This window comes from Taudactylus pleione, unplaced genomic scaffold (genome assembly GCF_031769625.1).
Source record: "Taudactylus pleione unplaced genomic scaffold, aTauple2 ptg000289l, whole genome shotgun sequence".
Taxonomy (NCBI): domain Eukaryota; kingdom Metazoa; phylum Chordata; class Amphibia; order Anura; family Myobatrachidae; genus Taudactylus; species Taudactylus pleione.
Genome location: NW_028284691.1, coordinates 5,197,501 through 5,225,490, shown reverse-complemented (window position 1 = coordinate 5,225,490; position 27,990 = coordinate 5,197,501). Strand labels below are relative to the sequence as shown.

The following is a 27,990-nucleotide window of genomic DNA, read 5'->3' as shown; positions in this document are numbered from 1 at the left end:
CTAATGAGGGGCTGCACAGGAGGCGTTACTAGAAAGATTCCCCCGCTGTTAGAGGCAGGGAGAGTCTATTTGAAACAGCCTGTTAAATGTGCTGTAACATATGCTTCTCCTCTGGGAACCAATGATATCAGCAAGAAACTTTCACTTTGTCCTGTTTTAGTCTGAGGGGGATAAAATGTGTGCCCGAATACTGGTTTTTTTAGTCCATGCTGAATGCTGTATGAACTGAGGGTGTCTAGTCTGAGGTCTATCTCTGGGTCCGGAGGCGCAGCTTATGTATACTGTACTTGGGTCTGTAATATTTCCTTTTGCACCTAAAGTGTGTCTCTCTCTCTCTTTGTCTCTCTCTCTCTCTGTGTGTCTCTCTCTCTCTCTCTCTCTCTCTCTGTATCTCTCTGTCTCTCTCTCTGTCTCTCTCATTGTATTTATTTGCGCTTATTATACACAGATCATAGCGTGTAACTGACTGTACTTTTACTTGAATAATACTTTGTGCTTCGGAACCACATGTTCTGAGTCTGGAGTCTCTATTTATTGTATGACTGCGTACGCAAATTAGCATCATCCTTAGAGGTTTATAGGAAGGATTTTAGAAGGTACAGGCAGGGGTATATAGAGGCTCATTTTAAAATCAACACTGCATAAGGGGTACCACTACTGGGGACACTGCATGGGGCGGGGACTAATGCTGGGGGCACTATATAAGGGACTAGGGGCACTGCACTGGGGGGACCACCACTGGAGGCACTAAATAGGGAGGACCACTACAGGGGGCACTGGATAGGGGGGATCACTGCTGGGGGCCTGCATAAGGGGGAGCACTACTGGGGTCATTGCATGGGAGGGACTACTGCTGAGGGCACTATATAGAGGGCACTGCATAGGGGATACCACTACTGGGGGCACTGAATAGGGGGGACTACTAATGGGGGCACTATATAAAGGGCACTGCATAAGGGGGTACCACTATTGAGGGGACTGCTACTGGGGGCACTATATAAGGGGGACCACTACTGGGGGCACTTCATAGGGGGGACCATTACATGGGGCACTGCATTATGGGGACCACTACATGGGGCACTGCATAAGGGGGACCACTACTGGGGTCACTGAATAAGGGGAACTAATGAGGGGCTGCATAAGGGGGACCACTACTGGGGACACTGAATAAGGAGAACTAATGGGGGACTGCATAAGGGGGACGACTACTGGGGGCACTGAATAAGGGGAACTAATGGGGTTAAGGTGCATATGGAGAGGAATGTTCAGAGTGACGATAAAGGGGTGTGTGTCATGTTGACACGCCCCATTTTTAAGTGACCATGCCCATTTTTTTGCCACGTGCACATAGAGGGGTGGGGGGGCTTCATTTTTAAATTTGCCCTGGGCTGCAAACACCCTAGTTACGCCACTGGTTGGCTGATACCCACTGATCCCTCACAATGGTTTGAGCTTTGAGAAGCTGGGCTGAATCCAGAACAGCTGGAGAACGGAATAGCGTTTGGCGCAATTCTGATGTCACTGGACATGGATGCAGTCGTTGTAAAGGCAAAAATGTTTATTGCTCAATAGTCTTAAACAAAACTCTTACCCTCAGCTTAAGGGGATCAGCATACAAAGATGTTAGAGCAGTTTGTGATGCTCACTAAACCTGGCTCACATGCCTTCTTTTATGCCACTCTAATACACATTACCACAGGGGGTAAGTCCACCCTCAAGGAGGGCCTGCAAAAAAGAAAATGCAGGAAAAGACATCCCCCTAGGGAATGCAGCCCCATGCTATCCAGCCTAGGACCAGTTCACACTATGGCAGAAGGACCCTGGCTGGTAATACTTAGTGCTGGCAGTGGAAAAATTCAAGGGGGCTCCATGTGATGAGGCTTTTATAGCCTTGATGACTCGGACAAGATGACCCCGGGCTCCGCGGCGAGTTAGAATGTTAATTATAGGAGTATGGGCCTGATTCAAAGCCGGACGCTCTTTAAGAGCGCTCGCTCTGAATCAGCGCGTTTTTTTTTTTGCGGCCTCCTGGCCGCTTGCTAACCTGTGGGTGACCACCCACAGCTTTTGCAAGCGGCCAGGTGATGGTCGCGATGATCACGGCTTGCGACAAGACCCTTGTGGTAGGGTCTCGCCCGTCGCAAGCCCCAGAGAGCTTCCTGCTCTAACAGAGCAGGAAGCTCTCCACTGACATGATGGTGATGTCAATGGTGCCTCCCACAAATGGCAGGCGTTCCTTCAGGAACGCCTCAATTTGTGTAGCCACCCCCCTCCCCGCCTACAAAATCGACAGCCGCCCCTTTTGTAGTGAGTCCCGGAGCGAGAGAATTTCTCTCTTGCTCCGGGGCTTGAACATACGCGCGGCACGCGAGCGCAGTACCCCACCATCGACTTGCTTGCGAGCGCTGTGCGCTCGCGAGCGGGTATGAATCAGGCCCTCTGTTTGGACCCCAATAATTAACATCATGAATAGTCCCCATAATGTGAAAAAAAGAGATCTTAGACAAAACAAAGATCTTACTCATTGGTAATTTATCTGGTATACTGTAGAAGGATCGCTTGTGGTGTAGACTGATACAATGTAAAAACCTGGTACATGATATTTAGTCATATTTTAAATGTACTAAAATGTATTCCTTCTCATTACAAAGAATTATTTTTTTTTTGATAACCTGTTTATAGAAATATTAAGATTTAATACCTCAATACCTGAAGTCGATACTGTTAAGAAATCTGATTATATTTACAATACGTGTTTCTAACATTATTTTCTTTTACCCAAGAATTTATGCTGATCCATCAGAGAAGGTACACCTAACTGCACAGGCTGTTCATCTCTCCCTGGAGTTTAACTTTGTGACTCCTGTCACAACAATGATCATTAATAAACCAATGGAGATACAGCTGCCAATAAATATGTTATTTGTGGACAAATTTGGAAGTGGTAAGAAAGGTTTAAAGAAATTAATATCAATTCCTTTATGTATTTGCAATGCATATTTCAGTGTGTTACATGCCACTCCTAACTTTTCATCCTATTGCCTGAGATGTTGAGTGCTTGTCAATCACATTGTTCTACTCTGTAGGCACCAGCACCCCCTTCCTTTTATAGCGGCACCTGTTTATTGCGTACATATTGAAGTACAGGTGCACTCTGAAAATTGCTCAATGGTCTCAATGCAGTTTACTAATTTAAGTGTCAGCTTTTACCAATACAATTACAAGGTGCATTTGTGTTAGAAAACACTGTGTAAACTTACTGCCTAATTAGTTTTCCAGTTGCCCTGACCTAAACTCCTCACCATTTATGACCCTGCATTACCTGCCTCCTCCTGTGCAAATGCTGCGTTGATCAGTGGTTGCATAGTGGGTCTGGTCTGGTGGTCACCACTGCTAGGTAATTATTATGCAGTAAATTTCCATTGTGAAGGTCAGTGTACACTGTTAGTGGGAATGGGTCCTCATCCACCTAGCACTTATAGTTTGGACTTAGGTCCTGATTCAGCAAGGAACACACAGGAAAGAACGCACGCACACGTCCGCTGCGAGAATATGCTAATCAATGCATACACACAGAGACAGCAGCACAAGATGCAGACGCCCAGCCCTATATGAAATCGCCCATCTCCCTTTACTCAAAACCTAATCAGTACACAATACAGCGTAAACATCGGTAACGTCGAAAAGCATAGACCACATTTGCATAATAGTGGTTGACCAGACCTCGCGCAGGGTCATGGCAACTTCCTGTGTGCACGGAGTCTTATCACTGCGTCCGTCGCCGCACTGGCTTAATTATGGATGCCCCTAAAACGGCGTCCCAACGCACAGGCACGCCTGCGTTTGCACGACCACCCCCGTCAGCACCTAGAAATGGCACTTCCTGTCAATCATTATCTGAAGGGGTCTGCGTACACGCTGCGTGTAGTCTGCGTATGCATACCCCATCGCACTGGCGATACGGAGTACGATGCATACGCATGTGCAGTGCAAAACCATCGGCCAAATGCGTCCGTTCTCTCCTGTGCGTTGCTTGCTGAATCAGGCCCTTAGTCATGGACTTCAGTAACACTTCTAAACCTGTCTTGTCTATTAGGAAGTATAGAAAAGGAATCAGCTTAGAAATTTCCTAGAGTATCTATAACTGATGCAATAAGACTACCTTGATCTGTTGCAGCGTTAAGCTGTTCTCTTGACTGAGATAGTAACACATTTGCTTTTTGATGGTTCAATGTACATACTTCGTTTAAGACAGAAATTATTACAAATATTGTATACAGTTACCTTCAGGCTGTATGTATAAGGTATACAGTATATGAGAACATAAATGAATTTCATGTATGTACACAAACTTTGTTTGAGCCACAAACTTATTGTAAAATATTGTATAAAAATGTGTATAAGGTGTATATAAAACATATATAAAACATAAATGCATTCTGTGCTTAGATTTGGGTCCCTTTCCCAAGATATTTCTTTATGGTATGCAAATATTCCAAAATACGGAATATTCCGATATCCAAAATACTCCGCATTTTGGATATGGGAGACTCAAACTGTTCCCCAATTTTGCTGGCACTTGTAATTGGTGTATATAATAGGGGTATAAAGAGTGAGTATAAAGCTATATTCCTTTAGAAGCAAGCATCTCAGATACAGTAGATTAAGTGAACCCTATTTAATGTGTTTGATTCTTATTGTACAAAAGACCCCTCTATTTCGCCAGAGATGTGGTGCTGTTATGAATGCTCTATCCTTAAAGACGTGTTTCTGCGCAATACACACAATTTCATTTAATAAATAACTCAGTTTAGTAGGCTCTTTCCGGGACTTTTTGTAATTATGAGATGAATGAATAACACACATTAGCTGTTACTATTGTCTTCAGATTCAGAAACTATAGTACTTGATTTATAAAGAAAAATCTAAATTCTGTTAACATTAGTATACATGGTAATGTTTCTAATATTTATTTTATTTTTAACAGATGACTATACAAGTTATTATCATTTGTCATACTGGGGTAAAGTATTCTTTCTATTAAAAAAATTATAATAACATATACTCCGTATGTTAACTTATTTTTTCTTGGTTGTAATAACATTAACAAACATTAATTATATTATTGCACCTTGGCTTGTTTGCTAAACAGCAATGGCCAATAATAGTCATTTCTGGATAGATGGCGAGATCGATCATTGTTTTACAGTGAAGTAGCTGTGATGAGAAGGAAGGAAAGTAAAGTTGCCTTGAAGACTCCCACTAATTATATAGCATTAAAAAAAAATAATTTTGTGCATGCTTAACTTTGTACCTCCCTGTATCTGTAGAGGTGGAACAGAGGAGGGCATGATCGTGAAAGCCTAGGGCAAGTACAGCAAAGGCGTGTTCACAGGGCTGTAACTAGGGTAGTGTGACCGGTGCCATGGCACAGGGCACTGCAGGGCAGGGGGTAGTGTTTGAGCCTGTCAGTTTTCTGTTTATTATAATTCTCACTTGTAGCTTCCTTTTCCTTTATCCCCAGCATCTCCAGCCTCCCCTATCTCTTCCCTGGCCCTTCCCCATGAGGCTATGGCCCTTTTTCAGCTGCGCTTCTTATGTCCCGATTTGAAAAATAGGGGAGGGGGTGCGCCAATGCTCTTTCTGGTACAGGGCACCAAAGAGTCTAGTTACGGCTCTGCGAGTTCACATACTTGTTTTATAGTTATAGATGGACACAATCACAGATACGCTTCTCAGAGGCGTATCTGACACGGTCACTCCACCCCTCGACAAAAATCCACGCTGCTGCTGATGATGATGAATCGGGCTCACAAAAAATATGAGCACCCCTCCCTCCCTCTACAGAAAATGGCACTGTGTTAAAAGCACTCGGGCTCCCCCCAACACCCCTGCCATGGGGCAAAAAAGTGTTAATGATAGAAATAAGCATTTTTATATATGTGACACCACTGATCTTGGCAGCCAAACACAGCTTGGGTTTGCATTCGCTTGTAGAAGTACAAATACCAGCATGGCTGTCAGAGCTTACAGAACTAAAAGTGCCAGCATGTCCTGGCAATCATGGCCCGCAGTGATCTGTAGTGACACATAAAAAATACTGTTTCAAAAACACATGCAACACGATTAAATACTTTATTTAAATAAAGACTCCCACAAACCTTCTTTAACCAGTTTATTAATAACTTAAACCTATGGAGATCATCTTCTTTCTCCAGACTTTTAATCCATAAGGAATTACAAAAATGCAAATACTGTTGATGCCACATACTGCTCTATGCAGTACCCCATCACACATGACAGGAACTAATATAAAGCGGCCTCACTCTGAGTGTTTAGTAGAGGCTAGACCCCATGTAGGTTCTAGCTGTAGTGTACTACATTGATGCAGTTTAAGTTTATCAGTATATTTATGGGGGTCTCGTCACTACTAACCAATCAGAGTAGTTTTTCACCCATAGGTCTCCTGGCCTATCTTTGATGATGGGATCCCTCAATAAGCAGATATTCAGCATCTATGGGCTCAATAAAATTAGGTGCAAATTACTCGCACCCCCAAGTAAGTGCGGTTGTATGCCGCACTCACATTACCCCATAGGGCTGCGTACAAAAATGTGCGAGTCAGGGTTGAGATCGGGCCACAAGGGGGCAAATTGCTGTGCCATTGCCTGCGTTTCTATGCCTTTGCAACGGCAATTCGCCCCTTTGCTCCTAATTGGATCGAGCCCTATGTGTTTGTTTTTATTCTTTATAGATTACAAACCCAAAGAAAGAAGATGATTCCCATGGATTTAAGTAATTAATACATTGTTTGACACAAGATAGAGAAGTTCTACTGTTGTAAAGTGGAAAATACATTTTAAAATAATAATGAATCTTTTTAGTTTATATAATAAAGTCAATTTAACCGCACGTATGTGTATCACTGAATACTAAATCAGGAAGGAGAGAATGATTTATGTTATATTATGTGTGTTTACAGCTGATTCAGATCCTCATTTTGTGATAAATGTTCTACACAAGGATGCGCTCTGCTTTAATATTCAAGAGGAGCCCGGTGTGGTGCTGAATCTTATTAAAGACAAGGAACTAGGTATGCTATAGCTTTGTTATTATAATCTTCCTTATATAGACCATATTGCATTGTCATGTGTCATTTAATTTGAGAAGTCACTGACTTTCATGGATAATTTCCATGTCTTCTTTTATTGTTTTCTCTAGATCAGAAATACACATTTTAGAATAAAATCTACCATTCATTGCAAGTCTTTAGCATTATAAAACTCATTATATCCGTTAATCTGTATATTACAGTAAATTTCATACAATAGATCATATTTCATATGTTTTATATTATTTATTTTATTCGGTATATCACATAGTGATGTATTTAGTAATCTAAGCAAAGGCTTTTCTCAAGCATGTTTGCTGGAAAAAGCCTTTAATATTGTTTCTCACTATTTTGAAAAACAGTGCCCCAAAATGTTTCAAAGGGGGCTGCGCACAGATTGTACTTAAAAATAATGAGAGAAGCAAATCTTCTTTTTAACACACAACACAATTTCTGGATGGCGATATGTAAGCCCTGATAGGAGATAAGCAGGTAGAGACTGTTCTCTTTATGCTCTCTCCCATACTGCATTGCACCTCCTAGCCCCTTCAGCTGGTTGGCTCATGCACACAGGGCACATCCCCCTATTTTGTAAAAGTGAAAGACGGCAGTAGGCTCTGTTATCTCCTCGTGGAGACAGACCTTTACCACTAGGTCTGTCCCGGCACCTATAAAATATAAGTATGGAGAATAAAGGAAAGCAAAGATTAGCAATGTTTTTATGCCACTTTTCACTTTACATTTTAAATAGTGCCCATATTGTCTTGTAATGTATATATTATATCTTCTACATTATGACATCACATACAACATTTAACAGATTACACAAGAATACATAGATGAATACAGTACATATAGACAGAATATGTGATCCATGGCCATATAGAAGTCTATGCGCTGATACCATTCCCAGGGAGACAGGGGGACTTGGAATTGCCAACAGACTGGCACAATGTCTCTGGCAGTATTGTTTAAATGCTTCAGTAATGATTTTTTATAGTGGGCTATATGTATGTCAGTGTAAGACAGTAACCAGAATTGAGGTCCTGATGGAACAGGATGACCTAAAATTTCTGAAGCCAAAATGGAACAATAAGGGGGCAATCCCACCATTTGTGTAGCAGTGTGCCAGTGTCTCCAAGGCACCTCCAGAAGAGAGGGAACACAGCTGGAATGTACTTGTGGATGAAAGTTGGGAACCGATACCATCAGGTCAGGACCTTGTATTGTGACTCGAGGACCTCCATACTGAAGGAGCAAATGTTCATCACACCATACACCTCCTATCCAGTTCATCTGTACAGCCCTGATTGGTAATGTAAAGTGGCCCTGGAAAAAATTCCAAAAGTCACCCCATTTAGGTATGGCCAAAGGCAAATGTTGATGAGGTGAGCCGATCATTAGCCCTAATACTGACAGCATCCCAGTGATGCCATACAGCATATCTCCCAACTTTCTAGTAGCGAAGATAGGGACCTTTGTGTGCACCAGAAAAAAGGGGGGCATTGCCTTGTGTGAAATACCGTGCCCGCTAGCCACTCCCCTTAAATGGGCAGAGTCGGCACTATAGCATGGTACTATGCTTTGGTTAGCAATCACTTACAGTACTGACAGCAGCATGTCTCTAAATATATCACTGTTAAAGGGGGTAAATACACAAAGTGAATTTGAAGTTTATATTTGCTTAATGAAGTTCTAATTATAGCATGGAGCTTGATATGTATTGTGTGGAGTGTTGTGCAGTAAACATAATACATATAATAAATAAATCATAATACACTTAATATTTCATATATAAGGAAAGGAAATATCATTTGTAAACCAGCCATCCTATAATAAAACAATCCTGTACTGGTATAAAGTGTATTTAGAAAACTTTGCAAGAGTTAATAATAATTATTTCCCAAGCAACACGCATCCTGCTCTCAGAGGGGGCTGCCCTAATGATGGGGGGGATATTAAGTGGTTGCTGCTGCTGTCTTGCTCCCAGTTATGGAGGCAGTGACCTGGGAGGGTGCCACCAGGCTGGATGACGGAGGAAAGGTTGGGGGGAGTAATATATGAGGGGGACACTGGGCTGGCAGAGTGGTAGACATCCTGACAAAAGTTATTAAAGTAACTGAAACGTTGATAAGCAGCAGGATGTCCTATGAGTGCCGCAGCCATCCACACCTGTATATATATATATATATATATATATATATATATATATATATTACAGTATATATAAAATCATGTGCGGAAATAGCCCTCCTCCCCTAAAGATCTTGTGTTTGCCCCTGCATTTCATTACTTAATGTAGATGTGAAATTATTTGTGAAGTTCACAGCCAATGGCTTCAATCCTGTCACGACCGACTGTATGGAATCCCCTACTGAGGGGTGCAAGCTGAGGTTCAGAGCTAGAGGAAGTCTGAGACGTGGGGCCTGTACACAAGGTCTCCTCATCCACGAGTACCAGTCGTCGACAAGACCTAACTAAAGGTGCGGAGTCTAACCAGCCGGGAGGTGTTCTCCAGTGACCCCTCCAAGCGGTATATGGGTTTAGCTGCACCCAGCTGGCAGGTCGCGGTCCTTTGGTCAGGTAACTGGTACTCACGGGAATTGAGAGCCTTGCTACCGTGGCCCTAGAGGATACTTCTTACAAGGAATATGCTATACCCTTGTATAGCTCCAATATATACACCGGAGGATCTAGGAAGCTCAATGGCACTGAGGACTGGATGCTATAGTGACAGCGGTACTAAGACTGGATGCTGTGGTGACAGCGGTACAGAGGCTGGATGCTGTAGTGACAGCAGTACTGAGACTGGATGCTGTGGTGACAGCGGTACTGGGACTGGATGCTGCAATGACAGTAGAACTGAGGTTGCACACTGTAGTAACAATGCTTTGATAATTGCTGCAGGCACAGGAGAGATATTCTGAACACACTGGAGCACAATGCTTGGTAATTGCTGCAACACAGGAGAGATATTCTGAACACACTGGAGCACAATGATTTGGTAATCGCTGCAAGCACAGGAGAGAAATTCTGAACACACTGGCGCACAAGAGTCAGCACTGGTAATCACAGGAGTATCACAAGGACAGACCTGGAACAAAGTAGCATCAGCAGACACTGGAAAACGACAACATTGCTCAGGCAACTTCCTGTGGTCCACCGTCTGGCTTTATCTCCTGCAGTAGCAGATCATTGGTGGACAGCGTCAGCTGACCACCGTCATGCTACCAATGGGTATGGAGTCATCAGGTGATGCAAACTGTCATGGCCACGTCCATGACAGCAACCGCAGAAACCAGGTACGGAGCAGTCCAAGGCAGTTCACGTGGCACTAAGTATAATACTCAGCGCGTTACCCTCCACCGCACCTGACATATGACCCCACGGGAGATTAGGGGAAGTCGGTGCAAAGGTGAGCAATGGCCGATTCTAGGCTGCAACATGACAAATCCTCTCCTCCCAGCGCTGATTCACTTTGATCAGGTGGGTTTTGTGCAGGGCAGGGAGGCCAGGGATAACACAGTCAATAGATACCCAGATGCCTCCAGCATTGAAGGAAAAAAATATGTATGGATGGCTGTGGCACCCCCCCTGGATCCTCTTCTTCAGTGACTGAAAGTCCTGTTGGATATTTTGGGAGAGAGTCTCAGGTTGAGTAGTACAGGAGGTAACTACAAATAGGGTATATAAAGCTGTTTTGAGGGAGTTTTTTTATCAGACCTCAGCAGGATTCCTCAAAGAACCTAGTCTCCCCATAAGATAAACAGAGGTAGCCCATATACAAGGGTCAGAGGCTGATAACAGGTATGTAGTGTAGCTGGTATCTCATGTTAAATTCCCCTCATCATTGCAATAGCTAAAACATGGTAGCAGCAGCACTCAATATCAGCGGGTCATAGGTCAACCGAAGGTGACATTCACAGCCCCTTGCTAATGTAGTGGCATGTGGTCTTGAGGCATGTGGGGTGAGGAGCAGGATAGACCCAGGGAACCCACAAGTATGTGGTCTCAAATGGCTGGATGGCAGATGAAATGGTTGTGGAGTGACATGATCAGTTAAAGTGGCATCCGCTGCACTGTCCTGCGGACCCACTAGTATGGATTATCCCCCGGGGGTAAAGGAAAGGGGTAACAGGTCAGGGGGCCTCACCTCCACAGCTGAAGACAGCCATCACCTCAAGCCACAGTGCCGGAAGACCTGCAGTAATGGCGACCACTGGGTCCGGGGCCATCACTCCTTCTGCATGCCATGCAGTTTCACATCCTCCACTGCAGGTGATAGGAATGTGGCTAGTTCCTAGGAGAAACAGGACCATCGGCCACCGTGACTTCCAAGTAGGCCAGGCGGCGGTTCCAGGAGTGGATAGATAAGTGAATACCAGTTTATACTTCAAGGAAACAGGCCGCTACATGCAAGGATGTCCAGAGTGCTCCATGGCTCCACAACAGCTGTACCACTGCTGCTTGGACACCAGAGAGTGTTGGAGCACTATTACTGTGTATTGGGACTAAGAATAAACCCCAAAAGTAGCAACCTATAAGGCCTTCATCTGGAGCTCTGAAAGCACATGTCCACTCGCCACGTTGTGTATATATTTATTCGTCCAGGGTGAACCTTAATTTCGAATTGCATGGAAGGATAAATGCTCTCTGTATGGGGAAAAAAATTCTTATGTGCTAATGCTCAGTCTGTCACCCACACTAGAACAATATTCCAATCCAGGGGATACAGTATTATAAAAGGGAAGCAATTGTTTCACAGGCATGTGGAAGGTACTGATGGCACATAAAAGACATGAGGGGTGGTTTGATGGCATATAAAAAGCATATGAAGGGAAGGGACATGAGGATGAGTCTGATGAAACACAAGGGGCATGTGGAGGAGCCTGATGGCACATAAGGAGTATGAGGATGAGTCTTATGGCACATAAGAGGCATGCAGAGAAGTCTGCTGGCAAATAAGGGGCATTTAGATGGTCTCGTAGCATATAAGTGGCATGCAGTGGTGGATCCATGGGGGAGGGACGATGAGGGCAATTGCGGCCGACAGCTCCATCACTCCTGCGCAGCCTCCAGGTCCATGGCATGGCTCGCACTACTTTGGTGGGAAAAGAAGGGAATGTTATGCACTCCTGGATCCAACACTTGTGGCATGAGTAAGAGTCTGATGGCACAAGGAGCATGAGAACGGGTCTGATGACACAAGGGGAATATGGATGAGTTTGATGGTACATAAGGGGCATGCGGAAGGGTTTGAAGGCACATAAGGGTCATGTGGTGGGGACTGATAGCATATAAGGGACATTTAGAGGAGTCTAGTGGCTAAAATAGACACATGGGGAGGTCTGAGGGGCATGTGGATAGGCAAATTATGATGGGACCCAGAAATAGGAGAGGTAGAACCCCACATTTTATTAAATGATGGGTTCAGAAGTAGGAGGACACTCTCCCTATTTGTTACTAAGAAACACCTCTCAAAAGATATGGGTTGTCAAAAAGGGGACATTACCTGTTAATGGCTAATACATTATTTGAATCTGCAATGAGTTAAGAATCTCCAATACGAGTAATAGATAAATGTGATAAAAGCTGGAAATTCATTATATACCTGTAATTCCCTTGTCTAGTTTTCAGTAAGGAAAAAGAAAAAAAAACTTTCTGATTCTTTGCTAACTGGTTATGGGGATATCCAATTTGCAGCTAGAAAAGTCTTCTCTGGAGCAAACCTTTCGGGTATTGCACGAATTTGTGGCTTATCACATGTTTATGCGCTCCCGTTTATTGTGTTATCCTATTGCAAAACCGGAGATAACCAATTTGTGCGATAATTCTTGCATGGATGACAGGTGGTAAGTACAAGTGAAAATAGGGAAATCAGCTTGTACCCCGAAAAAGGTAAACTAAGGTAGGGTAATGGTATAGAAGTGTTTTAGTGGCTGTAATCCAAGAGTTTGGGATTCTTAAATTGTGTCAAATGGATGTTATGTGCATTTTTCTCTAATAGTGAAAAATTATAGAAAGCAATATTTTTTGGCCAAAATAAATGCTGTAGTTAAATTAGGGGTACATTAGAATTGGAGTAAGTATATATTTGTGTCATTATAGGGCATTTTTAAAAATGTTAAAAATACAGTACTAAAACATCAACCGGGTGCGTGCGTTCTCTCACTTGCATCTGAAGCTGAATCAGGCCCTAAGTGCATCAGATTTGCTATACTCCTGAGTGTTCCTGTCAGTAAGATCTAGGCTAGAATGGATTTAGGGGTTTATGTATCAAGCAGTGAAAAGAGTGGAGAAGGGGACCAGTGGAGCAACCAATCAGCTTTGATGTAGCAATTATCAAGTACAGTCTATAAAATAATAGGTAGGAGCTGATTGGTTGCTATAGGCTTCTCCATTGTTTTCACTGCTTGATATATAAACCCCATAGAAAGTAAAACATCATCATAAAAGTTTTCCACTATATATAATCCACCACAAGTAATAAAGACCCAAAATGGTAGAGTCTTAGACAATATCTCGAGAACAGCGTGCTTGGGTTGATAGAGCGAACGTTCATTCTCCTGCTCTTTTTTTAAGAAGTTTTATTTGAAGCTTCCTAATACGCACCTTGCTGGGTGTCCAGAAACCACGCTTATGAGAGTGGGTATTGTCATGCAATGGACATTCCAGTGTACTTATTGGGGTCTAGCAAGCTGTCTCAGGTAGTCCCAGTGTTACCACCAGGTAGGCTTCTCCAAGTGCCACCAGTCTTTTCTGCTGCTACCAGTTACTATACTGGTACACTCTTTAAAAACTCAGTCACATGGCCGAGTTCTGCAGATGGTTCACCTTCTCATCTAGAGAGCAGGGTATTTAAACACGCTCAGTGCCAGAAATTCAGTATTGTTCCTCACTTCAAAACCTTTTTGGCCCTTGTGTGGTTCTAGTTTTTCTGTCTTTTATATGAACAGCATGTTCATACAATTGTGCACCTTACCTACTCTCCCGGAATGTCCGAGAGACTGTCAAACATTAGAGGGCTCTCCCTGGCACCAGAGAGTGAAGGCCAGTCTCCCGCATGTCACCTACTTGCCAAGTGAAATGGGCAGTCCGGGGAATTGATGACGTGATTTTGCATTGAATTGCATAATTCTGAGCCTGCCCCATCTCCACAATGCTGCAAATTGTGTATAGCGGGGGCAAGGTCACCATGATACAATCACTTCCCCACATCTCACTCTCACCTCTTATCTGGATGCCCCCTTTTGGATTGTGCAGCTTAAAAGTCAGCAAATATGGCCTGGCTTAGGATCTCACAGTTTTCCTAGTTTGGAGTATTGGCAAAACCTATGTTGCTAGGTGTCAGGGGTGTGAGATGGAGGTCAGTCCACACTTTGAATAGCTTTACCAGGGTTGGATTATTAGCCAGGTAGCACAGTAGGATGTAAGCCAACACAGTATAGTGCATGAACATGCAGTATGAAACAGATGCAGCGAGGAGCGGGTTAATGCCTGTGGCAGTGGAATACACAGTGTGGCCAGTGGAGGTGACACAATGGCTTATCATGGCACCACTGTACATATATGTGGCACCGGTTATGTGTCTGTGGCACAGTCTCCCTCTGGAGACACTCAGGGGCATGTACTTACTGTTTGGAGGATGAAGAAAATGCACAGTAATAGCGTGCATGCGCAGTAGGCGCATTGGGTTGGAGGTCATGTGCAGTGACACACTTCTGTTACTATAGGGATGCCCGACCTATGTGGAGACAGAGCATACTGATGCTCTCCTCAACAAGGATGGTGAGTAAAAATTTGTAGGTAATAAAATCCTTTATATTGTTGTACACACACAGAATATACCAGGGCCGGCTCGAGGCATGTTCGACCAGTGCGGTTGACCAGGGGTGCCACCCCATAGAGGGCGCACCCCTCCCAACCATCCTGATTTTCAGCGGGACAGTCAAGGGCACTGCCCCGCTGTTCCACCTGCGAGCTGAAGTGGGAGGACCCAAGTAGCGTCGTTTAGGTGGCATGGCCTATGGTAATTAGGCCACGCCCCCTTCGTGGCAAGGGGCACCATGGTCCATCTCTGCACAGGGCGCGACACCTCCTCGTGCCGGCCCAGGAATATACAAACTAAGATGAAAACATGAAGTAAATAATTTTACTTGCAGTTGTTTTTTTATGTTTAAAAATGTACATTTTCAAAACTGCAATATACAAAGATATATACACTAGGGTACAGACTTGAAAAAAGGCATGCTACTACTTAATCTTATGCCTCCCTTTTAGAACCCAATTCAAGCTTCTCAAACTCACTTACAAAACCCTTGTCCAATCCTGTCCCATTTACATCTCTTGATCTCATCTTCCTTCATAGACCTGCCCGCCCATGTTGCTCCACAAATGCATGCTGCCTCTCCTGCCAACTAATTACTTCCTCCCTATACTGTCTCTAAGATTTGCCCATGTCAGACTGTTTACCTCCCTACAAACCTTCAAACAAGCTCTCAAGGCCGACTTCTTCATCAAAGTCTTCCAGCTCTCATCCTAACCAACTGCTCTATGCTCCTTCTTCACTGTCTACCCCATTCTGGGGCCCGGTACTAAGAAAAGCGGACGCTCCTGATTGGCTGATCAGGAGCTGCTGCTCCTGATTGTCTGCCATTCCGCGAGCCAATCACAGCTCGTGGCCGGCTCCAGTCCATAGTTGAAATGCCACAGCATTGATGCGCTTTCTTCCTGTCTGCCGCCCGGTGCATTACTCGCCGCTGTCAGCTGGGCCCCCTCTCTCTCCAGACCCGGTACTAGAGTCCCGGCAGTCCCCTACTGATGGCGGCCCTGCTCTTGAGCAGAGCCATCTTCTCTCGCATGGTTCTCCTTCCCATACTTGGATGCTGATGCCTTGCTGCTTATTTAAGTGTTACGATCGCCATTGCAGCAAAGTATATAAACCATGTCCTTGTCCTGCATTGTTTGGTACTGTTAATAACTGTTTTCTTGTGTGCTCATTTGCTTATGTAATTTGTAAGGCGCTGCTGAACCCTTGTGATGCCATATAAATAATAATAATAATAATAATAGTAACATACACTTTATGATCTTGCATGTGTTTGCACTGTACATGCTCTGGCGCAGGTGGGTGAATCTACTGTGATTTAAAGTTTTATGCAACTCAGCTGAATTTCCACTTGTAGCTTAAAGGATGTTACTGGCTGCAGGGGCATTTTAAGAGAGGAGGGGGCCCGTGTGCACTCCTCGTGCGGGGCTCCCTCCTCTCTCCCTGGTGGCTGGCAGCCGACTGACGTGGCTGGCCAGCCACCGGAGCATTAGTAGACTCCGGGCACTAGAGTGTGGCCGAAGTCTACTGCGCATGCGCAGAACGCCGAAAAAATGGCCGCAGTGGCCATTTTTTTGGTATTCTGAGCAGAAGTGACATCCGATGCGGGACCTTGGACAGGTAAGTTTGAAAAAAATATGGGTGCAGTGTATGTTCGGTGCGGGGCCTCCCTCGACCCGGGGGCCCATGTGCCCCGCACACACTGCACCCATTATAGATACGCCACTGACTGGCTGGTAATGGAGCATTCGCACAAAGGCAAAGTCTAGAGAGGGAGTAGTAGCACACGCTGGGGGGGTTCTGAATACCCAGAAACCCCCCTGATAGAGGGGAAAGCGAACACCATGTCAGTAAGCCCCACCCCTCATGGCAAAATGCCGTGATTCGCGTGTCAATATGGAGGAGGTGGAACCAATATGATGCAATTTCATTAGAATTGCATCATTTGGCTCCACCCCCTTCCGATTGACCCGCAAATTGCAGCATGTCACTTTGGGTAACAAAGGTATAATGAATGTGCCCCAAATATAGAATAGTACCAACAGGTCTACCAAACATGTGGAGTATGATAGACTATAAGTTCTTGAATAGGGATGTAGTTACCGTCCCAGCGGTCAGGGTGCTGGCGCTCAGAATCTTTAAGATGCAACTAAAGACTTTGCAGGTCTTAGGGCTTCATATAATTGTATAATTCTTTAATAATCTATTTTTTGAAAAGGTTTTTTGAAAAGGTTTATAATAGTAAATAGTAACAATATGAAACAGTCATACACATTTTTCTAATCCTCCTATGCTATATTTGCCACTACAATACAAAATGTCATAAACATACTGTAGTAATTTGCCCCTACTGCCCCCTTCAGGAACTACCGCTAACAGTTGGGTATACTGTACACAGTAACGATTATACTCTATTCTCTGTGCTTGGTGTTAGTATATAAGAATGGGAATTGTAGTGTGCCAGAGACAAGTGTTTAGAAAAAAGACTCTATCACACACCCTCTATGCTATCTAGTACATACAGTAGCTACATTTGATTGACAGTGATTGCGGATATAAGCACATTTTACAGTCCTTCTGTTTAGCATGTAGTATTTTACACTACAGTATTTTCTGTCCGACACACCCTGTGCATAGAGTACAGTACTAAACCTAACAGTGACGTACGGTGAGGTCAATAGCTGGAGAGGCACACATATAAAAAGTAAAACACAGTTTTATATAAAAGCTCTGTAGCATGACCGTGAGTATGATAGGGGAGGGAGTATGCCTACCCTGACTTCACCTCCCTGACACCTAAATACATACGTAGTACTCAGGGTGGCAGTCTGCACGCAGCCACAGTATAGTTTAGCAAAAGTTCCTGAATACCTGTATTGATCGTGCTCAGAAAACACCACTGTTTTGTGAATCCTTGTACTGCTTTGAACAATATATGTTGTGCTGAGAACAAAGTTCACTTAGGACACATCTGTATCTTATCAAAAACTTAAGTGATACCAGCTAATTTCTTATTATATTATTATATATCAACGTAATTGTATTTTCTCCCTTAGGCATTGCAGTCAATGGAGAGCTTATTGGGAACAAGAAAACAGGCAACAACTTATCAAACGAAACTTATTTTGGAAGACTGGGAATAGTAAACACAGAGAAGGGACTGAGAATTGAGGTGACCCCTGAGATAATCACTATACAGAATGGTAATAACATGGAAATGTTCACATGGGGAGAAATAACATCTGTAAACAAGGATGGGTAAGGAACTGAATTCTATGCTGATTCATTAGCGCAAGTTAATCAATGACCAAAAAGGTAACAGCTGATGATGTAAAGTCTATGGGGCTGATACAGAGGTGCACTGTGCATGCATCCAGAAGGTTATCGCCAAATACAGCAGGACAAATTTAGTCGCAGCAAAAGGCAATTTTAGCAGGTGTGTTGTAGTCAGCGACTGGGCAGTTGCACTGATTTTGGTGGCCATGTTCAGATGGATAATCTGCACCTCCATAATGCTGGTGCAATGTTCGATAGTACGACTGATCTGCGACCAATGGTGCGTCTTAATAACCACAGCTACTGAATAGCGCTCCTTCTGATGGACCTCTATGTATAAATACTATCGGCTGCGGCATTAGAATAAATACACGGTATCACTGCGGCACAAGAGGCAGTCGCAGCTGCATTATTGTCCACCTGTGAAGCAGGCCCTGTGTGAGAGAACTGTGCTCTTCACTTGCTATCTTCCCAGTGCGCACTGATACAAGTATTAATGGCAATGTCAGTAAGTGCAAAACTGCAGGTCATTGGCTCAAACGTGGTTTTATGATGTCATGTGACAGTTTTTCCCAATGTTATAAAATACTGATGGATTTTGAACATGATAATAATGGTGCCTTATTGATTACCAAAATGTTGCACATTGTGATCACAGGAGCTGGGCACATCAGGGGTCTCTTAGTACATTCGGGCACTTGTTGTTGGAATATGATTTTATGTGGCTCAGAGTTGGAGAAGACGCATTTACATTGGGATTAAACAGAAACCCTCCAAACCTTTTTTCACCACAGGATTAGTTCTTTGTTAGACATGCTTGGGGGCCAAGAGACCTCAGGTCCAAGAGAGTAATAATGGGTGTTCCAGAGGACAATGCAGGACTTCTACAGGAGGCTTTGCAAAACAAAATACTTTTCACATCCGTAGTCACTGGCAGGTATTACAGTGCTGAGTACAGGCATAAGAAAGAGAACACTGCCAGCACAAGTAAGCGGTGGAACTAAATTAACCATCAGTGAAAAAAAAAAAAGATATATGTAGTGCAGGATACAGGTGTGTGTGTGTGTGTGTGAGATATATCACACAATGGGGCATACATTATTGTACAAAATAATTATTTATTAAGCAGTGTTACGAGACAGAATGAAAAGTGATAAGGTACCAGCCAATCAGCTCCAATTGTCATTTTTCAAACACAGCCTGTGAGATGGCAGTTAGGATCTGATTGGCTGCAGTGCCAGATTAAGGTCCACATGGGCCTGGAGCTGAAAATGATGAAGGGCCTATTGTGTGACGCCATGGGAGATGTGACCAGCACAGGAGAAGGAGGTGGGATGGCTAGTGATGTGGGGGTATATACACACACATAAATGTGTGCATCTATATATATATATATATATATATATATATATATATATTTTAGGGATGTGCAGGCACGGATAGGTTCGAATTTTCCCGCCAACTTCGGATTTTTCCCACCAAAAATCGGGTCTCAGAGAGAAGCAAAACGTCATCTTTCATGGACAAACATCATCTTCCATTGACTTTTGTCCAGGAATGATGATGTTTGTCCATGAAAGATGACGTTTTGCCTCTTTCTGAGACCCGATTTGTGGCGGGAAAAATCTGAACTTGTCGGGAAAATTCGAACCTATCCGAGCCTGCACATCCCTAATATATATATATATATATATATATATATATATATATATATATATACACATACATACAAATAAAAACTGTGCTCTGTGCCTTCACAGCAGTATTGAATAGAAGTATCAATAGAAGTATTAAAGGTGTGGTACTCAGGTCAGGAAATAACTTACAGTATCTATAGTGGCTATAGTAGTCAAACTTTCAGATATTTATATAACCTGATATATCCTGAAGACAGTAAATAACTGAAACTTTGACTAGTATACTGTAGCAGCTTTAGCTGAGTGAGTTATTACCTGACTGAGTGCCGCACATTTTGACACACATATATATATATATATATATATATATATATATATATAGATATATATATATTAGGGGTGTGAACCGGCCACTTTTCGTGTTTTGTATTTTGGTTTTGGATCTGGATCTTTCTTCGTGTTTTGGATCTGGATTGGTTTTGCCAAAACCACCCTTCCGTGTTTTGGGTTCTGGGTTTTGTGTTTTGGATCTGTATTTTTTTTTAAAAAAGCATAAAAACAGCTAAAATCACAGAATTTGTGTGTTTTTCTGCTCCTATGCTATTATTAACCTCAATAACCTTAATTTACACTCATTTCCAGACTATTCTGAACACTTCACACCTCACAATAGTGTTTTTTATATCCAAAAGGTTGCACCGAGGTAGCTGGATGACTATGCTAAGAGATACGAGTGGGCGGCACAAACACGTGGTCCATCTAGGAGTGACACTGCAGTGGCAGACAGGATGGCAGTTTGAAAAACTAGGGGCCTGATTCAGACCCACTCGCGAGCGGCTCTCCGCTCGCAAGTGGGTCGATGTTATGGACTGAGCATGCGCACGACGGAGGGAGCTCCGTCGCGCGCATGCGCCAGACGCGACGAGCGAAGGACTTTCCTTCGCTCGTTGTGTCCGATCAAAGGGGGCATGCTGTCAATGTTGATTGACAGCACGCCCCCTTTGGTGGGCATGCCGGGGGCGTGCCTCCCTGACGGGGGCGTTCCCACGGGAACGCCTCCCGTCAAAAGCCGGCCAAAATCACTCCGGAGCTTGCGGTTGAAAACCTCAACCTCAGGCTCCGGCTCGCAATTTCGATGGTCGCGATGGTCACGACCATCGCGGCCATCACAATGCATGCTCGTATAGCCTGTGGGTGGTGACCCACAGCTATACGAGCATCCAGGAGGACGCTCCATTTTCATGGAGCCCGGCCCTCATTCAGAGCGTGCGCTCTGCTCAGAGCGTATGGCTCTGAATGAGGGCCTAGGCCCCAAACAGTACATAATTCAAAGAAAAAAGAGAGGTGCAAGATGAAATTGTCCTTGGGCCCTCCCACCCACCCTTATGTTGTATAAACAGGACATGCACACTTTAACAAACCAAACATTTCAGCCAACGACTGTGGCTGAAATGATTGGTTCGTTTGGGCCCCCCCAAAACAAGCTGGCAATTAATCTGTCCCTGCACAAACTGGCTCTACGGAGGCAAGATGTCGTCCTCATCCTCCTCATCCACCGATTCCTCACCCTCTTCAGTGTTGTGTACATCCTCATCCTCACAGAGTATTAATTCGTCCCTGCTGGAATCCACAACCACAGGTCCCTCTGTATGTTCTGGAGGCTGGTCTCCCTGGAAGAGTTGATAATTCATTTTATGAACATCATCTTCTCCACATTTTGTGGAAGCAACCTCCTACGCCTTTCGCTGACAAGGTTCCCGGCTGCACTAAACACTCTTTCGGAGTACACACTGGAGGGGGGGCAACTCAGATAAAATATAGCCAGTTTGTACAGGGACCTCCAAATTGCTTCTTTTTCCTGCCAGTACAGGTACGGACTGTCTGACATGCCTACTTGGATGCTGTCACCGATGTAATCCTTTAACAGACAGACGCACGCTTGTCGCTGCTGCTTTAAGGATGCAAGTGCGGCTACATCACACACAAGTCACAAACACATAAAAAAAATAGTTTTTTATTTTTTGGAGCACTTTGAGGGTTACACCACCCTTTAACAGACAGACGCACGCTTGTCGCCGCTGCTTTGAGGATGTAAGTGCGGCTACCGCCCACACAATTCACAAAGACAGAAAAAAAAAAAGAATATTTTTATTGTTTGTGGAGCACACTTTGAGGGTTACACCACCCTTTAACAGACAGATGCACGCTTGTCGCTGCTGCTTTGAGGACAGTATCATATGCAGTGACAGTAGACTTGTCAGAAATTGTTGGCACGTCCTTCAGTCCGGACCAGATGTCCAAACCGGCCCTTGACTTATGACACAGGCGCACGCTTGGCGCTGCTACTGTGTTGATGCACGTGCGGCTACATCGCACACAAGTCACAAACACATAAAAAAAATAGTTTTTTATTTTTTGGAGCACTTTGAGGGTTACACCACCCTTTAACAGACAGACGCACGCTTGTCGCTGCTGCTTTGAGGATGCAAGTGCGGCTACAGCCCACACAATTCAGAAAGACAGAAAAAAAAATAAGAATTTTTTTATTGTTTGTGGAGTGCACTTTGAGGGTTACACCACCCTTTAACAGACAGACGCATGCTTGTCGCTGCTGCTTTAAGGATGCAGGTGCGGCTACAGCCCACACATTTCACAAAGACAGAAAAAAAATAAGAATTTTTTTATTGTTTGTGGAGCGCACTTTGAGGGTTACACCACCCTTTAACAAACAGACGCATGCTTGTCGCTGCTGCTTTAAGGATGCAGGTGCGGCTACAGCCCACACATTTCACAAAGACAGAAAAAAAAAGAAGAATTTTTTTATTGTTTTTGGAGCGCACTTTGAGGGTTACACCACCCTTTAACAAACAGACGCATGCTTGTCGCTGCTGCTTTAAGGATGCAGGTGCGGCTACAGCCCACACATTTCACAAAGACAGAAAAAAAAAGAAGAATTTTTTTATTGTTTTTGGAGCGCACTTTGAGGGTTACACCACCCTTTAACAGACAGACGCACGCTTGTCGCTGCTGCTTTGAGGATGCAGGTGGAATCTAGACGGGATTTGGAACCGGGGACACACTACCTCCATCAGTTGTCTAAATCCCACTGCACTAATGGCGGATACCGGACCCACGTCTAACACCAACATAGCAGTCAAGGCCTCAGTTATATGTTTTGCTTCAGGATGACTGCTGTCGTACTTCATCCTCATCGCTAGGGACTGTTGGAGGGTCAATTGTTTAGTAAAAGTAGTGGTGTTCCTACTTCCTCTCTGGGATGATGAACAACTCCCAGCAGCAGCAACAGCACTAGGAGGAAGTGGTTCTTGATCTTTCCCTATTTTATTTTTATCAGAGAAAGTTTGGTCCTCCATTTATGTTATATTGATATATACGTGTGGCTAAAGCGCACACAAACACAGAAAATATTTTTTTATTTTTGCTGGAGAGTAGTGCACTTTGTGGGTAACACCACCCTTTAAGAAATGAGCCAGCCGGCTCTTTACTTATGGGACACAGGCGCACGCTTGGCGCTGCTCCTTTGTTGATGCACGTGCAGCCACAGTGCACACAATTCACAAACACAGAAAATATTTTTTTATTTGGTTTGGAGTGTACTTTGGGGGTTACAGCACCCTTTAACGGTCAAGCCAGCCGGCCCTTTACTTATGACATAGGCGCATGCTTGGCACTACTTTGTTGATGCACGTGCGGCTACTGCGCACACAATTCACAAACACAGAAAATATTTTTTTATTTGGTTTGGAGTGTACTTTGGGGGTTACAGCACCCTTTAACGGTCAAGCCAGCCGGCCCTTTACTTATGACACAGGCGCACGCTTGGCACTACTTTGTTGATGCACGTGCGGCTACTGCGCACACAATTCACAAACACAGAAAATATTTTTTTATTTGGTTTGGAGTTTACTTTGGGGGTTACAGCACCCTTTAACGGTCAAGCCAGCCGGCCCTTTACTTATGACACAGGCGCACGCTTGGCACTACTTTGTTGATGCACGTGCGGCTACTGCGCACACAATTCACAAACACAGAAAATATTTTTTTATTTGGTTTGGAGTTTACTTTGGGGGTTACAGCACCCTTTAACGGTCAAGCCAGCCGGCCCTTTACTTATGACACAGGCGCACGCTTGGCACTACTTTGCTGATGCACGTGCGGCTACTACGCACACAATTCACAAACATAGAAAATATTTTTTTATTTGGTTTGGACTGGAGTGTACTTTGGGGGTTACAGCACCCTTTAACGGTCAAGCCAGCCGGCCCTTTACTTATGACACAGGCGCACGCTTGGCACTACTTTGTTGATGCACGTGCGGCTACTGCGCACACAATTCACAAACACAGAAAATATTGTTTTATTTGGTTTGGACTGGAGTGTACTTTGGGGGTTACAGCACCCTTTAACGGTCAAGCCAGCCGGCCCTTTACTTATGACACAGGCGCACGCTTGGCACTACTTTGTTGATGCATGTGCGGCTACTGCGCACACAATTCACAAACACAGAAAATATTTTTTTATTTGGTTTGGAGTGTACTTTGGGGGTTACAGCACCCTTTAACGGTCAAGCCAGCCGGCCCTTTACTTATGACACAGGTGCACGCTTGGCACTACTTTGTTGATGCACGTGCGGCTACTGCGCACACAATTCACAAACACAGAAACAATATTATTTTTTTAGCACTTGGGGGGAGCACCCCTGAAGGACAGAGCACCCCCTGGACAATACTACAGCACCCCTTTAGGACTGGGACACTGCACAGGACTTTGGAGTGGACACAGCCCCTATGGACAACTGACTGCACAACACAGTCCAGCCAGCCCCTATGGACTTTGAAGTAGTGGACACAGCCCCTATGGACAACAGCAGCACAGCGCAGCACAGCACATCACAACACTACTCTGCACTATACTACACTACACTACACAGCCCAGCCAGCCCTAACTCCCACCCTCCCTCTTCACTGTCCACAGCCGAGTGAGAAAATGGCGCCAACGTGGGTACCTTATATAGGATCCAAAACCCGCGAGACCCGGAAGGCGGGATGATGACGTTTTGCCTCGATTTCAGATCCGAGTCAGGCGGGAAAAGTTGAGCGGGGGAGCTCGGGGGGGTTCGGATTTCAGAAATCCGAACCCGCTCACCCCTAATATATATATATATATATATAAAGATGCAGGGGGTCCGGCACTCTATGCGCAAAGAATATTCAAAAAACAAGGTGCCCTCACAGGAAGTCACACAAATAGAGCAGAAGGTGCGGCACTCTTGTATATAGCAAAACAGACAATAGCAGGCTTGATATATAACGTTTCGGTTTATCACCGTCTTCAGATACCAAAAAATACAAAACACATCTTACCTTTATAGACATACCACCCAAGTGAAACCCACATGCCGAGAACGGAACACAGCACCCGATCGGCCGACGCAGGAAGATGACGTCATCACGTATCAGGCGCTCGACGTCAGTGACATCCACCACCAACATAATCAGTAGCTATAGCAACAAGAAATAAACAAACAAGAAGAATAGACATCGCACTGCCACAGAATCATGACACATATACCATCTTCAACATAAACAATAACTTACACATAATAATGCTGCTAAAAAGCAGTTGCATAATTAATATTATGTAGCTAAAATAAATACATACATTAAACATGCTTATACCATTACCATGATATATTATAGTCTGTTCCATACACATACTATCCACCGCGTAAGGAAATATATTACTATACAACAATCTTACTATATCATTAAAGGATACCCATAGTAGAATAAAATTACAAGAAACATGATAGGGGCAGATTTTCGTTTAAGCCTCTTGGACTAATAACATCCAATCTGTGAATCCAGCTTGATTCACACTTCAGTAATGCCAAATGCCGGTCACCACCTCTACTAAACGGGGGGATGTGATCAATCATGCGATACTTCAGATTAGCAAGACTATGCCCTAAACTGGCAAAATGCCGTGCAACTGGCTGCTCACTCTTACCACCTGCAATGGCAGCACGAATAGTCGAGCGATGTACCCCCATGCGTTCTTTAACTATTATCGCTCTAAGAAAATTCCTCGGGGTTTTCTGGTTAAGAACTGTCCGACTATTGGTAGGAATGACCCCAGCTTTTGTAAAATATGGATTGGCATTCTTAACAAATGCTCTTATGATCTAATCCTGCTGGTGATTGAACAATCCAACAAGGAACTTATTTCTATTAAAGAAAAAATTACATCATTTGAAACAATACATTTACCAAGTTTATCAACTGATAGTGATACTGATTGGATTGCGAAACTAAATAATCAGATCGCCATTTATAGGCGTAACCTAATTAAATTTAAGAAGGAAAAACTTTTAAAAGTCGATCTTGGCTATGAATATCATAAAGTGTATCAATGGTTATCGGGGAGCAGATCTAATGAGAAGAGAGTACCCTTCTTTAGACGTAATCGATATCCGAGAATGAATTTTGATACAGAGTCGTCACAGGACCCCATCACTACTGCGAGTGATTCTGAAATTGCCCCTGTTAATACACAACAATCTACTCGTGCCCCTTTAGGGGTTACAACAAGAAGGCAAGGCCCGGCTACAGGGGCTGCACTCGCAGAGGGGGTCAGAACAAAAGGAAGGGGACGTGGCGGAAAGCCACCGGTGGCACGAAGGAGATCATTTTTAATTTATCTTCTTATGAGTTGACTATGGCAGAACAGTGGGCCTCATTCAGAGGCGGTCGGAGGATCCAAGCGGTCGCTCAGAAACTGGGCGGCCGCTTGCATCCTGACCGCCCGCCTCTGTTGCGGTCATTAGGCTGTGGGTTAACACCCACAGCTCTAATGACCGCTAAGGTGATGGTCGCGATGGTCATTGACCATCGCGACCATCTGGGCTTACGACGAGACCCTAGGGTAGGGTCTCACTTGTCGTAAGCCCCGGAGAGCTTCTGGCTCTGTCAGAGCCGGAAGCTCTCCACTGACATCACTAGTGATGTCAGTGGGGCCTCCCCCAAACGGTAGGCGTTCCCATGGGAATGCCTTCGTTTGGACTGCCACCCCCGCGGCCCGCCTTCCAAACGGGGCGAGCTCTCAATCAACATCGACAGCTCGCCCCCTTTGGAAAGAGACCCGCTACGACCAGCGCTGTCGGTCGTAGCGGGTCTCACGCATGCGCACGAAGGAGCCGGCTCCCTCGTGCGCATGCGCACTAGACAAACATCGAGGCGGCCGTGCGGTCGCAGACCGTACGGCCGCCTCTGAATACAGCCCAGAGTCTTTTGGAAAAAGGACTTTCCTTTATACCTACTACATCATTCAATGATTTCTCATGGCAGAAAGAAAAATATTGCCTTCAGAAAAAACTTAAATTAAAGGATTTCTTTCATAAACAAGATAATGTGAATATAACATCATCTGCTATTGGCTCTATAGAGATCCCTGTACCTTTAAAGAAACTACAGAAGAAGTCACAATTTGAACCTGTTTCATCTAAAGCAGCAATTAAGACATTTATGAGATTGTTAGATCAAGAGGTCTCTGAAATAACTAGGAAAGCTTCACCAGTACACCCAAATTTAACCCCGCTCGAACACAATGCATTAAGATCATTGTCATCTAATAATACCATAATTATTCACCCTGCGGGTAAAGGAGGAGGAGTGGTACTACAGGACTTGCTAGTGTATAAGAATGAGATCTATCGTCAATTGGGTGATGTCACGGTATATCGGGAATTACCAGGTGATCCGACTGCAGTATTTAAAAAAGAACTATCGGAATGCTTACTTATGGCTTTGGATATGCAACTTATTGATGTAAATCTCAAAGAAGTACTACTTTCGGATTTCCCAGTGACCCCCTTAATATACACTTTACCTAAAATCCATAAGGGTATTAATCCTCCGCCTGGACGTCCGATTATTTCGGCCCGGGGTTCCTTGTCACAACCCTCTGCGATATTTTTGGATACAATACTACAGCCGTTAGTGCAGTGCCATAAGAATTTTTTGTTGGATACGACTATGCTGTTCAATAAATTGGCGAGACTTGATTCATTGCCATCAGAAATATGGTTTGTATGTGCCGACATAACCAGTTTATATACG

At 44.2% G+C, this 27,990-nt stretch overlaps 1 protein-coding gene across 1 annotated transcript in view; it reads left to right on the top strand.

The window, feature by feature from the left end:
• LOC148511946 (inter-alpha-trypsin inhibitor heavy chain H3-like) overlaps window positions 1-27,990 on the top strand; it is a 342,978-nt gene that overhangs the window by 306,631 nt on the left and 8,357 nt on the right. The window contains exons 14-17 of the mRNA XM_088482498.1: window positions 2,784-2,944; window positions 4,988-5,023; window positions 6,983-7,093; window positions 17,996-18,197. Of these exons, the coding sequence (XP_088338624.1) occupies window positions 2,784-2,944; window positions 4,988-5,023; window positions 6,983-7,093; window positions 17,996-18,197 (510 nt within the window). The remainder of the gene's footprint in view (window positions 1-2,783; window positions 2,945-4,987; window positions 5,024-6,982; window positions 7,094-17,995; window positions 18,198-27,990) is intronic.